We start from the raw sequence: 16959 nt of genomic DNA on the forward strand, positions 1-16959 counted from the left end.
GAGAGGAATATAATTGACTCTGAAGTTAGATGGTTGTGTTCAGGAGGAGAGTTTTCAGATGTATAGGACTGTTTCTATTCTAGTGTGTGTCCCTTCCATCTAGCTGCCACTCATCAGTTTTTCACCCCGCATACTTGTCCTGTCGTTATACCACTTGTTTTTCTCCCCTAAGCGCCATGCATACGTTACTTTACTGCTTTGAGTTTTTCTGTGGCTTTTGACAAAACTGTCATTCTTGGGGTTTTTTTTTTAAGTATGGATGTTTGCAGTTTCAGAAGTAATGGCTTCATGAGTGCTAGCAGCTCTGAGTGGGAGTCAGATTTGAAGTTTCTGCAGAAAGTTTGATTTTCACAAGGCAAAATCCAACATTTTGAAAAAATATTGAAAATGTACATTGTCATTGTGCCAGAATATATTTTAAGAAAAAAAATCTACTGTCTGGATGTTTCAGTTTATTTTCAGTGCTACAATACTTTGACAGGCACACATTACTTACACCGATTTACATAGAAGAACTTAATGTGTGTTAAAGCTCCTGTGGAGAGTTTTAAGCTGGTTTTAAAACAGACCAAAATGAATATTGATGTCACTTTATGACTTAAAAAAGCATGCAACATCAGCATGAGTTATTTCTAATGTCAGAAACCACCACCACGGGTCGGTGACAGATGAAGTGATTAACAGCATGCTGCCTTGTTCCTGCATTTAGCATGGCAGAAATATTAAACATGAGTGATACATTGGACTATTAGGTTGGGAAGGTTGTTAAAAACACTACTGAGGGGCGCCAACTGTTACGAGGTGATAGTCCTCATCACACAGTTGCTGCTTCAACTCCCAGCCATAAACCTGCTGTGTGTCCTCCCCCACTCTCTATATACCCCACGTTTCCTGTCCCTCTTCATCTGTACTTCGTGAGGTACTGCCTTGGCCACAGGGGGTGCAAGACCAACATTTCCTCACTGGAGGAAACAAACAAAAAATATATGAAAACTTAAATTTAAAGTTAGAAAAATAATAAATGAACACATGACTGAATAGTTATAGTGTCAAACCAAAAAAATGGACCTTAGAAATGAATTGTCCAGCCGTTGGTAAACCAGCATATGGCCGTTTAACACGAATTCAAATCTACAACAACATGGTTTTAAGTTGAATGTAGAGATTGCAGGTAATAATTTAGACTAGGGATGCACATTGTAAGTATTCTCTGTGATGGATATTTGGAAACATTACCTATCAATTAATAATTCATCATTAAAGGAACGTAGATGGGGCGTTTGGTAGCATAGCGGTCTAAGCGCCCCACATACAGATGCTGCAGTCCTCGTCGCAGGGGTCGCCGGTTCAATTCCCATGACAAAAACAAAATGTCTTTGGCCAGTTGATTCACATTGAGATACGTTTCAATTTAAAACTTCCCTAGTAGCTGAATGTAATATGATACTACATGATGTTTGTTCAATGTGATAGAAAATTACAAAACAAAATGTGTTTTTGAAAACGTTCTTAACAATCAATCAATGGATACTTGATTAATTGTTAACATCCCTAATTCAGACATACAGTATGTGTAACTCAGATTTTGGCAGCAGTAAAGGAGCCTGTCTAGTTTTGTCAGGACAATTTAGAGCCATGACCTTGGTGAGGGGGGACTTGAACTGCATTCACAGAGTGTTGTCCTTTTTGTCAGTGAGGGACATTGCTCATGGTAAATGTAGTCAAAAGTTTAATCCCAAGGTGTTACCAGAATCAGGACAACATGACTACTCTTCACAGTACCTTTAACTGTGGAAGATTTATATTTATACTCAGTTGTGATGTTTTTTAATCAATGGCTACATTTACATGAGACTTTTAAATCCTCTTCAATTCAGAATAAAAATTAAATCCTCTTTAAAAAGATTAAAAGTGACCTTGTAAACACATAATTCCAAATGAAAATTACCATTCCGAATAAAACTTAAATCCGAAGTAAGTGTCTGGTTTATTCTGATTTTAAATCCGAATTGAATAATTCCTCTATCATGTCATTCCGCTTTAAATTGATTCCAGTCGTCCTGCGCATGCTCGTTCCCTTGTCCTGTTGCGCTGGCGGGCACATATTCCAGGATGGCCGCCCGAAGCAAGCGTTGGACTCGAGCCGAGACTATTTATTAAATAGGAGCCTTAGAAGAAATGGATGTCATGAAAACAGTTGATGAACGGAAGCATACAAATGTGGACCGTTTAGTGTCCAAGTTAATCGAGGGACTTGTCACTTGTGTGGTCTTCCATGTTGTAGCCGAAAATAAAAGAAGCAGGAACTGGAGTCTGTTTTCTTCCAGTAGATGTAAATACGTCACACCCTCCCCTGTCCAATCAGAACCCTTCCCAACCCGCAGATCTTAAGAGGAATTGAAAAAAGACGATTGAACGTATTTTACATGTAAACCTCAATTCGGAATTACTATTTCCATGGAAACGCAAAGGAGAATACTTTAATTCCAAATTATTTAATTCTGAATAATGAATTCCAAATTAAAAAACATAATGTAACCGTGGCCAGTATGACACAGAAGGTGTATGAAACCTTGTAGTTAAAGTAGATGTTATCAGTCAAGACAGAAATGGTTGATGAAATAAATTCAGACATTTTACTTCATACCACCCCAGACTAAAAAGTGTGCACACACCCCTGCCTGTATTGAAAAAGACTGAAACTAACTATTTGACCTTAAACTCATATGAAAAATGTTCAGTTATGTAATTACTATAATGCAGTGTTGGGTCATTTCCTCATAGACTTCCGTACAATCGGATGCTTTGTTTGAAACAAGTGTATTCTACCCCTGCCTGACCATTGGAAAGTTTGCAAGTTAGAGAAACTTCCCCTGTGGATTCACTTTCCAAATAGAAAGGCTACATCAAGCCCAGTCTGCTGCCCAGCCTAACTAATTCTTATGTGGAAGCAAATCCCTGAAGACATGTTTATAAAAGAGTGTGAGCCTCGGTTGTCCAAAAACTTCTGGCCAAGTTGTAGAATCCAAGTAACACTGAAGCTGTACTTCTAGCTCCAGTGGCCCAATACCTCACAAGACCTTTTACTGTGCTGTGTTGTTTACTATAGTTTGGCATTTATCAATATTTCCAAAGCTGTTTAATCCAACTTTCAACTGTTGTGCCATTTCAGTCTGACATTCAACTCAAATTCCTTGTTGCCCTCTTTAAACAGGGGTGCTGCAAGATACAGTCATTTTTGTGAAACATCACTTACTGCCCAGAACACTCACTCACAGCTGTATTCTTTATTTTGTTCGTATAACGTTTCCTGTTGGCAGAGATTTTTATACCCAACACCTGAGATTAATCTTTGCAAACAGGACAGCCTCAGTGTCTGCGTGTGGGTGAATGTGTCAGCTCTCTCAGCCGAGGCTGCAATTTGTACTTTAAGCAGACGCAGGTGTACTTTTGCATTCAGCTCCTGTATCAGTCTGTGTCATTTGCTCAGACTCACAGAGAGTGACATCAATCCACTGTGGACTCAGCTGCAGCCTCTCCAAAGTGTCTTTCAGTCATTGATTGCTGATGTCTGTGTTACTATTCTCAGCAATCAACGCAATCTGTCTAAACCCTGCAAACAGAGGAGCTTTGACTCTTAAAGGTCAGCAGCCAATAAGAAGCCTCTTTGCTGGAGGTCACAGCCAATCAGCAGCTCTGGGGCGGCATGACTCTGACAGTTTTTACGATCTGTTGCTTTACATCCTCACAGTGGCACCAACACAACCCATAAAGTTTAGGTGAGGCAGGGAGGAGATTGAACATATTAATGTCTTTTATGGTGTGTTTTTGTGAGGGACACAAATTTAGGTGTTCAAGGTTCTCCTGTCCTCTGAGGTTTCTGTGCAGCCGGCCATGTTTTGTGTCCGTCAGAACATTGCCCAAGTGCTCGTTATTGATCATAGGAGAAGAGGGTGGAGGAAGAGAGACGAGAAGGCCAAAGTGTATCCCTGTGTTCACGTCCTTCACACCTTTCAAAGTTATCCTACTGAATTCTTCAATTCCTGCTCTCTTTGACTTTATTTGATCTTTATTTGATCTCCCCCGGGCTGTTTACCCCACACCTGTCTGTCCTGTGAGTTTCACAATCCCTTTTCTCTGCTGTCACTTTGTCCTTTTGAGTCTTGTTTTTAAGCTACTTACTTATTTGCAAGTGTCTCTTCTTTTTGTCATCTCACCACCTCTAAACACTTTTTAACTTCTTTAAAATATATTTCTTATTTCTCCCTTTCTTCATCATCTCTCTTCTGCTCCCTCCTCATTACCCCTCCATCCTCACCTTATCCTCTTTCACTCTCCTCCATCTCCTGCCCTCTATCTCCTCCATTCAGCTGTATGATTTGGGCTCTCCGGCCGACTCTCAGTCCAGCTCTCCGGGCTGCCTGACCACGGACAGCAGCTGTGTCAACATGGGCTACCCGTCCTGCGGCCACCGTGGTCGCTGTCACGGCGAGTGGGGCTCCTTCAGCTGCCAGTGTGTGCCGGGATACACGGGACACCAGTGTGAGGAGGGTAAGCCAAACTCTTTTGGACTTGTTCATGAAAGGAATATATCAAATTTGTGGTGGATGGATGACCAACAGCAAAATAAAATAATGTATGTGTCCTGGAAGATCCTTTGCCTCTTGGCTGGATGAGTTCAATGCTGGAAAAGACAGCTTCATAAAACAGCGCAGTAAATTAAATAGTTGGTCCCTCAACTGAAACATCACCCAAATATAAACCAGACTATTTATAAGTTGTAGGAGGTCAATAACTTTTGAAATATGTGAATTTACAGGCCATATTATTATCACAATCAGCACACTCACGAGGCTTAGAGCTTCAGCCTGCAGCACACTCAACAGGGTGGTGGGTTTCATGTGATGAATAAAGATGATGAAATGAGACACTCACAGGTAACAGGCTGTCTCACAATGTTTTTAATTGCACTGTAAAGTTTCAGCCTGCTGAGTTGTGCTAAACCAAGCCTTTCCTCGTCGTAAACATTAACTGCAGAAACCTCCAGTTCTGCAAATACCCAAAGTAGTAACAGAGAGAGATTCTTACTCACTTGTGTTAATTAAAGGAATGCACAACTTTCCTATGTCTCCATTAAAAGTACACAATACCACCTCTTTTGTGGCACGCTGCACGCAGGTTGAATGTTCTGTAATTTAAAATTCTTGCATAAACAGCTCAAAACTTCCCCTCTCCACAGAGGACCCTTCATTACTCCTATGTAGCTCTTATTATAACTAGAGGGCAGCCTGCAGGCCCCAGAACATCCATATTAAGGATCTTTACATCCTGTAGTAAGCATCTTCTTGTGAACTCATGTGCTGTCTTTAATGACCCCCTGTCCTGCTCCACCTGTTGCACACTTCCTGTAGAATAAAGAGAGGAGCTCCAGAGGTGTATTAAGCTGATGCAGCACTCTCTGCCCGGCTGCACAGAGGCTGTTTGATTTTTGTCTTGTACTGCACAGTGAGTCTGCCTGACAGGACTCCCTAAAATCACTGTTGAATATGCAAGTTTTCAGTTCCTAATGTCAATACTATGCTGACAAGACGTAAAACAGGCCTCTTTATCTTTTAGAGCTGGCCCTTTTCTTACACTGAGTCCTCTTTAGTGTCATCTGAGGACTTTACCATGCTTCTGCATAAGCAACCGACAGCAGATAGACCATTTCATGAAATAATTAATGAGGGATTGAGTAAAGGAATGGGAATGTGAGTGAATCATTCGCTCTATTCATGATATGATTCATATATTTGGAATGAGCCACAAGCTCTTAGTCAATCACCAACATGAGGCACATGGATTCATTTGGAATATAAATTAATGAGGCAGCTTTAAGACGAAGAAGTGAGGTGAACATTTTAGAGTCATTCTCACATACATCCTGGTCTCATGTGCTTCATGTGGATTACATGTCAGTGGCTTTCTGGGGCTGTGCCCTTAACCCTACTATTATCCTTGGGGTCAATTAGACCCCATTCAATGTTTAACGTCTCTAAATGAATGACTAACATCATTTTTTGGGATTCATATTTCATGACTTTTCCTAATATATTGGGGACAACAAAATTTAAATGTTGATATGTTCCAATTTCCAGTAAAAAGAAAATACACATCGGTGTTCCTTGGGGTCAATCTGACCCCAGGCTGTTTTATCTGTATATAACATAAGAAATATCAACATTTTACACACATTTGTTTCGGTTGTTTTGGATGATATTGAGGTTACTATAAACAAGGACACTTCCACATGTGACTGCAGGAGCTGGGATCGAACCGTCAACCTTTAGATTGAGATATAATATTTCCAGCCACCATGTCTCTAAAGACATTCAATGATGAGTCCTGTGTCATACGTTCTGATAACATAGAAACAAGGCAGGGCCGACGAGAGCATGACAAACTTACAGCAGTTTGATGTTCTGATTAACAAATAAAGTTCTTCTGAATGTTTAGATTGTGTTTATGCTTGAAATATATTTTATTTAAAGGCTATTTAGGTAGACAGCTAAGAAACATAAAGTACCTGACACATAAACCTGGGTAACTATCAGTTTCTGGAGGTTTAAATTGACCCAAGGATAAAATATGTTAGTTAATTTGAGGGTAACAGGAGGGTTAATTCATGGAGCTAAGAAGTCTTCTTTGTTACACAAAGACATTGATTGGATTCTGTCAGGAGATTATGGTTGCATATATGCTCCTTGTTTCCGGCTGTATCTCTTTACTGAATGTCCTAAATGCTTGAAAATAAGCCCCTGAACTTCACTTACATTGCTTCAGGTTCGAGTGAGACAATTGGCTCTTACACAATGGCACTTGACAGGTGTGGAGCATACGTCAGGAGCACCAGGACATTTCCTGATTGGCCTCAGGGTCTATCTGGCCTACTGTGAGCAGTCAGTGTGAACAGCAAGAACGAGTGAATTGATTTCTCTGAATGCATGCACCATCATGTTAGAGTGCGAGTCTCACAGTTGGTTTATTGAGCTCAATCAGTTGCTGTGGTGTCCTGGACGCTCACTGCAAAATATGACATCATCATTCTGTCCCTCACAACGCACATAGCAACTGTCCACTTGCTGCTTATCAACTGACAAAAGACAACTTTATCACCAGGTGAAATGAAAAGGAAGAAAAGGGAAGGTGGAGCAGAGAGGGAGAGAATAAAAGGAGGAAGGCCCTTGCTGCAGATGTGGCAAAATACAACAGAATATAAGTTACATTTACACCTTAGCTGCAATGTGTAACCATAGACTGTATATAGAATGGACGTCATCTCGCTCGGCTGGAAGTGAGGCTGCCACAAAAACTGCTCCCCCTAGTGGTTGGCTGCAGTTTAGGTCAAAAACTCTGTCTACCCCATTCATTTGAATGGGGCTGTGGTCAAACTTTAAAAAATAAATGTCATATGAATGTTCCTCACATCTGTATGCTGTGGTGATATGAAGTTAGTATTTGACTGTTGTGTTCAAGGCCTCTTTTTTTCTGAAAAGTTTATTTTTCGTTAGTTAGGAGAGGTTAAAAAACAGGATTTTACATCCAGGTTTACTTTGACTGACACCGTAGAGAGAAACTGTAGGACCTTGGGACGGTAAGCTGTAGGGCGAAGCTCGTTACCGTGGAAACACGCAAATTCCCTACTGCACAGACTGGCTGCAGAAAATTTTAAAGATCTCAGCGTTCTGGAACAGGATATTTTGGCTTCAAAACCACACAATGGGAAAAGGCAGAGCGACGCTGTCCATTATATATATATATAGTCTATGTGTGTAACGCACAGACACAGATCCTCAGCATGCCAATAACTGAATCACAGTCAGTCATATCATCGTGATGCTGCTTAAATATAGTAGAATAAGCAGCTCAGTAAGAACACATTTTTACCCTTTTAACCAGGGATTAAATGAATATCTTTGTTTTTAAAAAACAGTAATTATTTATGTAAAACTAATTGAATAAATCTGACTTTATATCCTCAAATCCCAAACAAACAGCTCTGCGGCCTTGTTAAACACAATAAGCAGTGAAAGGGAATATTGAGAAGACATGGTTGATCACCTGCATATTGCATGCTTAGAAGAAATCTTGGACTTAATATTGCCTCCGAGGAGGATCTTATGAACCACTCAACTTTGTCAAAGTTACATGGAAGAAAGACAAAGAGGGTGAGGTGTGGAAGCAATGGATGGGAGGAAATTTATCTTGCATATGCTATGAGATGGAAGAGTGGCTTTGAAAACATTTTAGGTGTGCTTGGTTTGGTCTGCCTCGCATGCACAAAATCCACTTCTGGGAACATGGGTCCAAGAAAGAAGAACCAAGCATAACCCAGACTAAACCACACATACATATTCTATCCGGTGTATTTTGCATATTCTGTCCCGCCACCAGCTTTCTGCAGGAAGAGAAATCCAGTTTTATTTAGTTGGAGTTACTTGAGGCCACATTACCCCAGAGTGAAGCACCTTCTAATTGTTTTGTGCTGCATTTAAAACTTTAATGTCTATTCTCAATCACAGCTCTATCTCACTGTTTATCTGGTTGTTTTTGTACCATCACCAGAAGTCCCAGAGTATTCCTTTGACGGCCACAGTCATGTGCATTACCAGTTGGCGTCCCCGCTCTCGGCCCGGAGGACATGGGTTCAAGTCCTGGTTCGAACCCGCAAACATAGCAGCACCATCCTCAACCTCATCTCAAAGGAGCAGAGTGAATACATACGACTAGAGGTAAGGGTGTGTGTGTGTGTGTGTGTGTGTGTGTTGTGTGTGTGGGTGCGTGCATATCTTGCGTATCTTGCGTATATTGCGTCTGTGATGGAATATTGTGTGAGATGTAGTTGAATCAATTCTCCCTTTTTCAGTGTAAAAAAACAAATTGTGTCCATATTGAACAAGCTTAAAGAGAGTGAAATGTTAAAGTTGAAGGAAATTAAACAGCGGTCTTTGTTCCTGGATTGTTGTTTTCACAACTGTCAGATATGAGAGCTGACATAGGTTTTCCTTTTTTACAGCATTGTCTGCATGTCTTAAAACAGGAGTAGGTTGATACAAAGGAAACTACTTTATTTTTTGTAAGATGAAACCAGACTGCAAATTGAATTCTTCTTCTGGGTATAGTAAGTTTAGAGTGCAATCATGCTGCTGCTTCTGTGCTTTAGATACGGTAAATTGTGATGCCTGATAAGGCCAACTGATCTGCAACAGCCAAAACAATCTTCTATTGAAGAAACGTGCTGCAAATGCAGAAGCAATGCACATTCAGAACACTTGCAACATCCAAATGTGCTGCAAACTGTATATTTACAACAAATGATATATACTACTACGCTCATGACGCAAACAGACACCCAAACGAACACAAGGTTAAACAGCAGCCTAATAGAATGAACAAGAGGTGTGACTTCATTGTTTGTTATTAGACTGTGCAGTGATAGCTGTAACCCACTTCCTAAACACATAAAGTTTCAGGGAGGGTGCGTTGGATTTATTGTTCCCATCATGCCTAACTTGTTAAGTGACTATTCTGGGTGTCATTTTCAAGATAAGACATTGATGTTATGAGTAAACTTTACACAATAAATACAGTATAAATCCTGCTCTACTCCTGATTCTAACAATAAGGATGATAGTGATACCAGTCATGGCGTACAGACATGGGAAACATTTTTAAAGTGAAAATAAAAGTATCAGACAGCTCAGGAGTAACCAAGAGGCAACCTCCGGTCTAAAAATATGAGTCCAATACGGAAGTGTTAAAAACTGCAGTTCATTGAGGATCCGTTTCAGGCTGGCTCAGGAAGTACCAGAAACCACTTACACACCAATTCAAAAGAGGCGATCTTTACAGCAGAAATAAACATGTTTACAGCCTGGTACAAAAGACGAGTGTAGACTGGATAGCTCATTTCTCCATCGGCACACACTGCAGGGGGGGGGGGAGTTTTTTCTAACGCCTCTCATTGGAAGACATTTAGATTACGAGTCTTCCAATGAGAGGCACAGCTGACTTGATTGACAGGCAGGAACACTGCAGCTGTTGGCTAGGAGGCTCAAAGCCCGCCTCTTTACCTCACAATTGACCGACAGCAGCAATATGGCTGCTGCCAACGATTGGCTTCAAAACAGCGCTTCAGAAACGGATGGGTGGCGTCATGGATACTAACTCCAGGGTGCGAATTGCCGGGGGGGGGGGGTGGTAGGGATCCCCCCCCCCCTATCTGATTTTTACATCCCCCCCTCTGGTTGTACAGTTTTTATCTCCGGGGGGGGGATATGTCTCATTCCCCCCTCTGGTAATATTAAATGCATTTCCTACCACCAGCAGATGGTGCCAACCGACCCGCCTCCTGACAGGTGAACAAATATAAATATAAACAATAGAGTTTAGGCTACGTTTCAAGTTTACTAGCAACGTAATGCGAGACGTCTACTGACATGAAACGGCAACAAAGCATTTCCTAATTTTTTTCAGCAAAAACTGAACCGAAAAAGTCAAGAACAGATAATGTGAGGGATAACGACATCCAGCTGCCAGCATCTCTGGAGATTCCACAGGTGGAAGATGCAGCTTTATGTTCACCTAGGCCTCCGCCCTCCTCTCCCTACTGCCAAAGCTTGGTGGGAGGAGGTTGCATCGAGCCTCTGATCGATAGAGAGAGGAACGCGCATTGATCCAACTTATATTAACGGGAGGATGGCTAAAACTGCAAAAAAGTTGAATGACAAATTTAGTGTAATGCCGTAACTTGTTTAAGTATCTCTTCAGAACTGTTCAACTTCAACAGCGTGAACTAGAAACTTAATTCAATCACACTTGAGGGCTGTGGGGAAGAAAGACCACGTGACAACTTCTGCTGTGCGTCATGATGCCTTTAATGACCCTTCATCAATGTAGGACAACAGCACATCGAACTCATGTGACACCTTCATTTCAACTCAAAACCCTGTCACCCTGAGCAACCTTAAAGAGGCAGTGCAATATATGAAATATACATATTTTGAACTTCACTAAAGAACTCAATGATGCAAATAAAATTAGAATTAAATAAGGACTATTTGGTGAGAAATCTCATCTTTCACTGGCATGGCACTTGTTAGTGTAGTTTAGGGTTGGATGTTCTAAAGTTGTTAATTTAATTCCAAATGTTATAATTAATGTTAGATACTTTAAGTTCATTAGTCTAAGATAAAATTATTAATATCATATGAATATAATTTATGTTTTGACATCTAACATGTTTTGTAATTTTGTGATAACTGATTACTTATGTGAATACATTAACTAATTAAAGGCAAGGCAAGGCAAGGCAGCTTTATTTGTATAGCGCATTTCATACACGAGGGCAACTCAATGTGATTTACATTGAAACATTAAAAGCATTGGAGACATTCAGACAGGCATAAAAGAACACAATTAAAATGACAAATATGATAAAACAGAAAAGAAAAGGAAAATTAGAAATATATTAAAAATTACATTAAAATTTTAATTTAAAGTGGGTTAAAATAATCTAAGATAGGAAGGCAGTGGCAAATAAAAAAGTCTTAGTCTTTGATTTAAAAGAGGTGAGAGTTGGAGCAGACCTGCAGCTTTCAGGGAGTGTGTTCCAGATATGTGGTGCATAATGACTAAACGCTGCTTCACCCTGTTTCGTTCTGACTCTAGGAACTGAAAGCAGACCAGTACCTGATGACCTCAGAGGTCGAGGTGGTTCATAAAGTAGTAGCAGATCAGCAATGTATTTTGGGCCTAAACCATTCAGTGCTTTATAAACCATCAGCAGGATTTTAAAGTCTATTCTCTGACAGACAGGAAGCCAGTGTAGAGATCTAAGAACTGGAGTGATGTGGTCTACTTTTTTGGTCCTTGTTAGGACTCGAGCAGCAGCATTCTGTATGAGCTGCAGCCGTCTGATGGACTTTTTAGGGAGTCCTGTAAAGACCCCGTTACAGTAGTCTAGTCTGCTAAAGATAAATGCATGGACCAGTTTTTCTGCATTCTGCTGAGACATAAGTCCTTTAATCCTTGATATATTCTTAAGGTGATAGTAGGCTGACTTTGTAAATTAAATTAAAATACATAATGGCTACATTTTAATGTGTTGGAGATAGGTTGTTTCAGAAAAAGGAATATTTGTTATTTTTGTTTGCAAGCTTACCAAAATTGGTGACATTTTTTTGGAGATATCCCCCCCTCTGTTTATTTCACAAATCACACCCTGGTTAAAGTACTGAAGTACTTGCTTTTAAAAATACTCTCAAAACGTATATTCACAAAGAATGAGTGCAGTCAAGAATGCATGGGTGTACATTCTGCCACTTTATGTTTATCTAGAAAAAAAAAATAAAAATCTTAAAAGTATACCATGGAATATAAGCAGTGACTAAGTTACTACATGCACAGACAAGTTCAAAAAAGCACCTGCGTGCTTTCAATGATATAGTTTAGGGTTAAAATCCTGGACAGAGACCTATTGCGTGGTACACAGGTAATGTTTTCATCACAAAGGAGACAAGCTTTGCTTTGGGAGTGCCATTAAGATATACACGAAATGACCTAAAGAGACAAACAGAGGCAAAGTGGACAGGGCTGCTGCCTGAATTCAACGCAAGGGTCCTGGGTTCAATTCCACCAGAGAAAACTGTGACTTCATCATTCCATAATAATGTAACTGTGATGTCACAGTACCAACACTGTTTCAGGAGAAACTTTCAAATGTCTCATTTCACACAAACCCTCTCTACAAGCAAGTCACTGTTCGATCGTGTCTGCTCGTTGTGTTCGATTGTGTTTTAACTTTTGCTTCTTGCAAACTTTCACTGATATCCACTTTGTTGAGATGATGAACTCCAACATGCAGAGAGCTGAGGCTCAAACCGGCGACAGCTTCAAGGCTTCCCCTGTGGGTGACGTTTCCAGCCTTTCTGTCCCTGCTGTGGTCACTGTCAGCGCTGACCTGGTTGAGGATCTGCTGGTCCAGCTGCTACTGAAGCTGTTCCCTCTAGAAAGCTACACTAGCGCTTATCTAGACCAACAACAACTGCTGACACTCTGTCTCCACTTGAGTGCAACAACTCTGGAGACCCTGAGGAAAGACCCTGGTGTCTCTGTGGACGAAGACCTCCCTCCTCCTTCCTGTGAGGTTTGGAGAGCTGTCGCGTTTCTCGTCTGCAGCGTCATGGAGAGGTTTGGGACAACAAACAGGATAAGGAAGCTAGTGGTGAACAAAGACCCGGCACTCCTGAGCTTCATCCCAGACCAAATCATTGAGTCTGTCCTTCAAATCTACAAGGACCAGTCTGAAGATGTGTGGATTCCCCCACAGATACCCTTTGATGAAGACGGCCTGCTGTTCTCCCAGTTTCTACCTGAAAACATCAAGGAGGAAATGTTGGAGCAGTATGGACCCTGGATAAGACGCATGAAGGTCGTCCAGAGAGCGTTCCCAAAAACATGTGATGAGGAGATCCTGGAGAACCAGAAACCTCTTATTGAGCCTGGGGATGAAAAAGACTTTGTGGTTGATTCTGAAGAGGAGGAGAAAACTGCAGATGATACCTGCTGCCTGCAGCAAGAACCTTGCAGTGAGGACCACAAACAAGTCTCTGACTCTGAAGAACAAGAATCTAATGATGGAGCCCAAAACCTACAACTCCCTGAACTGTCTGTTGACCAGCTTATGACTGATGATGACCAAACTACTGAACAAAATCTGCAGACTAACAGAGCTGTGGTGGAGCAATCCACTATCAAACAAGTCCTGTTGAAGCTCTTTAAACCCCCAAACTTCTGCACACCGAGGAGCCAGAGGAGCCAGGACTTTGATGATGAGATGGTGGAGCACATCCACATGTTGCTCCAAAAGGAGGCTAAGAAGTACGAGAAGAACCAAATCTTTCTTAAACACCTCAACCGCCTCAAAGACCCGAAAGAAGAGGTCAAAATTAGCCGGAAACTGCATCGGCCAATCAAAGCCAGACTGAGAGAGGTTTTGCCGAACACCCGCCTGAAGAGAGAAGACCTCATGGAGGACGCTCAGGCTGCTTTGTCAGCCTGCAGCCTCATATCTTCAGAGATCATGAACTATCTCAAGCCATCTGTGAGTTTTGCGCCTGACACAAAGCCAGGAGACGAGACCCCATACAGCTTCAACATCCCCATCAAGAGGGAAACGACAGAACCAGGCAGAGAGCTGACCCAACTGGAGCTGCATGCACAGGAGCAGCAGGCAGGAACCAGAGAGAAGGTCCATACAGAGGAAACCAAGATGAACAGAATCATCTCTTGGTTCTGTAAACCTTTCAAGAAAAATAAATAGAAAAAGAAACAAAGACAATAAGCCCAAGCTTCAACAGATGTGGCTCACTGCAAAATAAAAATTGGCTTTGCCAGCATTAAGTTGTTGTAGTAGTTGTGAATGTGTTGCAATCAAATGTGTTTAAATGCATCATTGAAGTATTGAAGGATGTATGTTGTATGGCAGCGAAATGTCAAGGTCCAACTCACATCAGCTTATGGGTCTGTGTTCTTCTCAAAGGTCTAGTAACTCTTTACACCCAGTACAAGTCAACTCTTTGTATTTCAAAAATAAAATAATTAGGCCTACATTTAAAACTCGCTCACAATCCTTGCAACCTGCAGCCCTGGTAATAAATAATAATCTGAAGTAATATTAACAGATATAATCTTTAGTAACTGATTATCAACAAGTCTTTGCTGACTAAATGCAAAAATCAAATGGTCAAAAACTGAATCTGCCTCCAGAGGTCAAACAGCAGACAGCGTTGCTTGGTTTCACAGCAGTTTTCTTAAAGCGATCCTGCTTCTTCCTCAGGACACTAAACTGCTCATATTTGTGACAGTTAAAATATCAGGGTTTGAATTCAGGCCCTTGAACCTTGAACCTTCTCATATAATGTGTTGATGTCACTGATACAGTAACACTCATTTACTTATTTTGATTTATTAGCCTTGTTGGTGTGCAATTGTGTTTGTAGACCACCCATCCATTATCTTGACCGCGTATGCCGATTTGGGTCACTTGTATTTCCAGGCTGCGAGCATTTCCTGCATGTCTTCCCCTGCTCTCTACTCCCTACATTTCATGTCTCTCTTCAGCTGTCCTATCAAATAAAGGCAAAAGCCCCAAAAATCAAACTTTAAAAAAAAAATGGACGTAGTATCCGTGACGTCACCCATATGTTCCTGAGCGCTGTTTTGAAGCAAATCGGCCGCGGCAGCCATATTAGAAATGCTGAACTCAACCAGGCATAGTGTGACATAAAGGGGCGGAGTTTGAGCCTCCTAGCCAACAGCTATGTGTTTCCATCCGGGAGTCAAGGAAGTCATGTCCTTATTTGGGCAAAAACTCGTAATCTTAATATTATCTGAACCGTGGTATTACAGAAAAATTCACACACACTCATACAGTGTGTGCAGATATAGAGATTAGCTACGTAGGGCCAAGCTGTTTTTTGAACCAGGCTGTAAACATGTTTATTAATGCTGTAAAGATCGTCTTCTTTGAATGGGTGTGTATGTGGTTTCAGGTGTTTCTGCAGCCAGCCTCAAGTGGATGCTCAATGAATTGCAGTTTATAACACTTCCGCATTGGCTTCATATTTTGAGACTGGAGGTTGCCGCTTGGTTCTAAGAGAAGAACCCAGGGCACTGTATCCCGATTTGGGTCACTTGTGAAAGTATGTTTAATCATATCCTTTTAAGGATGTAATCAATGAAGAAGACCGGATTTGGTAGATTCTGGCACATTAACTTGTACTTGAATCTTTTAAACTGATTTCATGATATGTACTGTGCTACACAAATCAGTAAACATATATCTGTGATAATTGTTTCCAACCATGTTGCTTGTTGTAGTGTATGTCAGCAATGTGTCCTGTAAAAAGTGCAGTGACATTTAAAAAGGCATAGTTTGTTCATTCAGTGTTTAAGTTTAATCAGCCTCTCTTCATTACTGATGAGTGATCAGTAATAGTGAAGTTGTTGTCATCAGTGTTTCCAGAGGTAACCCATCAAATCAAGCAATCCTTTTTATGTCATCAATTATGTTGCTGATGTCTGTGTCACACTGAAGATAACTCTTTGCTTTACTCACTCTTTTCCTGTTGCACTCACACATTCATGGACACACGTGAGGAACAAGGCGTGTTTCTTTCAAATCGTCACATTATTTTGAGGGTGTAAAATGTACACGCAAAGTAGATCATTCCTCATTAATCAAAACTATATGACCAGGATGGAGCATAGATGCAACAAAGCACCAGGCCGGACCTAAATGAGTATTTGGCAGCTGTCTCTCATGAAAAGCTGTGATGTGGTGTATTGGCAATAAAATGGATTTTGATTCACGATGAAAGTCTGCTGCCTCGATTGAAAGCATAAAACGTGTTGTTTGTTTTTGTCTTGAAGGCTTCAGCTCTCTCTCTTCTTTTCATCTGGTTGCTCTCTCACACTTGAATAGCTCTCTTATATTTATTTGTTTGCCACCCTCGCTCTGTTTTTTCTTTTTTACTGTTTCTATTTTCTCATTCTCTCCACCCCTGACTGACTCCCTGAGATCATGCAATACCTTCCCAGTGCTTTTCCCCTGCTGTTTCCACCCCTCACTGAGACCACAGGTATTGATCAAACATCACTGTCTAAAATGATGATAGTTATCTGTTCCACGTTATGGAACAAGCTGTCCTCTGATCCCTGCCTGTAAACCATCTGTCTTTCCTTCCTGTTCACCCATTCCTACATTTTCTCCTAAATGTCACACAGCCGAGCAGAGACAGGGTTCCCATAATTTATCCACTATAAATAGTGCATTCATACCTGGGTGTGGACAGCATGAAAATGTGTGTGATCTTATGAAGCCGCCCTCCCCTCAGTGACACGCTGAACCTCCACAAA

General features: G+C 41.1%; 1 protein-coding gene across 1 annotated transcript in view; it reads left to right on the plus strand.

Annotated features, from left to right (window-relative positions):
- si:ch211-186j3.6 (neural-cadherin) overlaps positions 1-16959 on the plus strand; it is a 351776-nt gene that overhangs the window by 262843 nt on the left and 71974 nt on the right. The window contains exons 31-32 of the mRNA XM_034679695.1: positions 4371-4551; positions 8605-8771. Of these exons, the coding sequence (XP_034535586.1) occupies positions 4371-4551; positions 8605-8771 (348 nt within the window). The remainder of the gene's footprint in view (positions 1-4370; positions 4552-8604; positions 8772-16959) is intronic.

The sequence above is a fragment of the Notolabrus celidotus genome, chromosome 3 (assembly GCF_009762535.1).
Source record: "Notolabrus celidotus isolate fNotCel1 chromosome 3, fNotCel1.pri, whole genome shotgun sequence".
Lineage (NCBI taxonomy): Eukaryota > Metazoa > Chordata > Actinopteri > Labriformes > Labridae > Notolabrus > Notolabrus celidotus.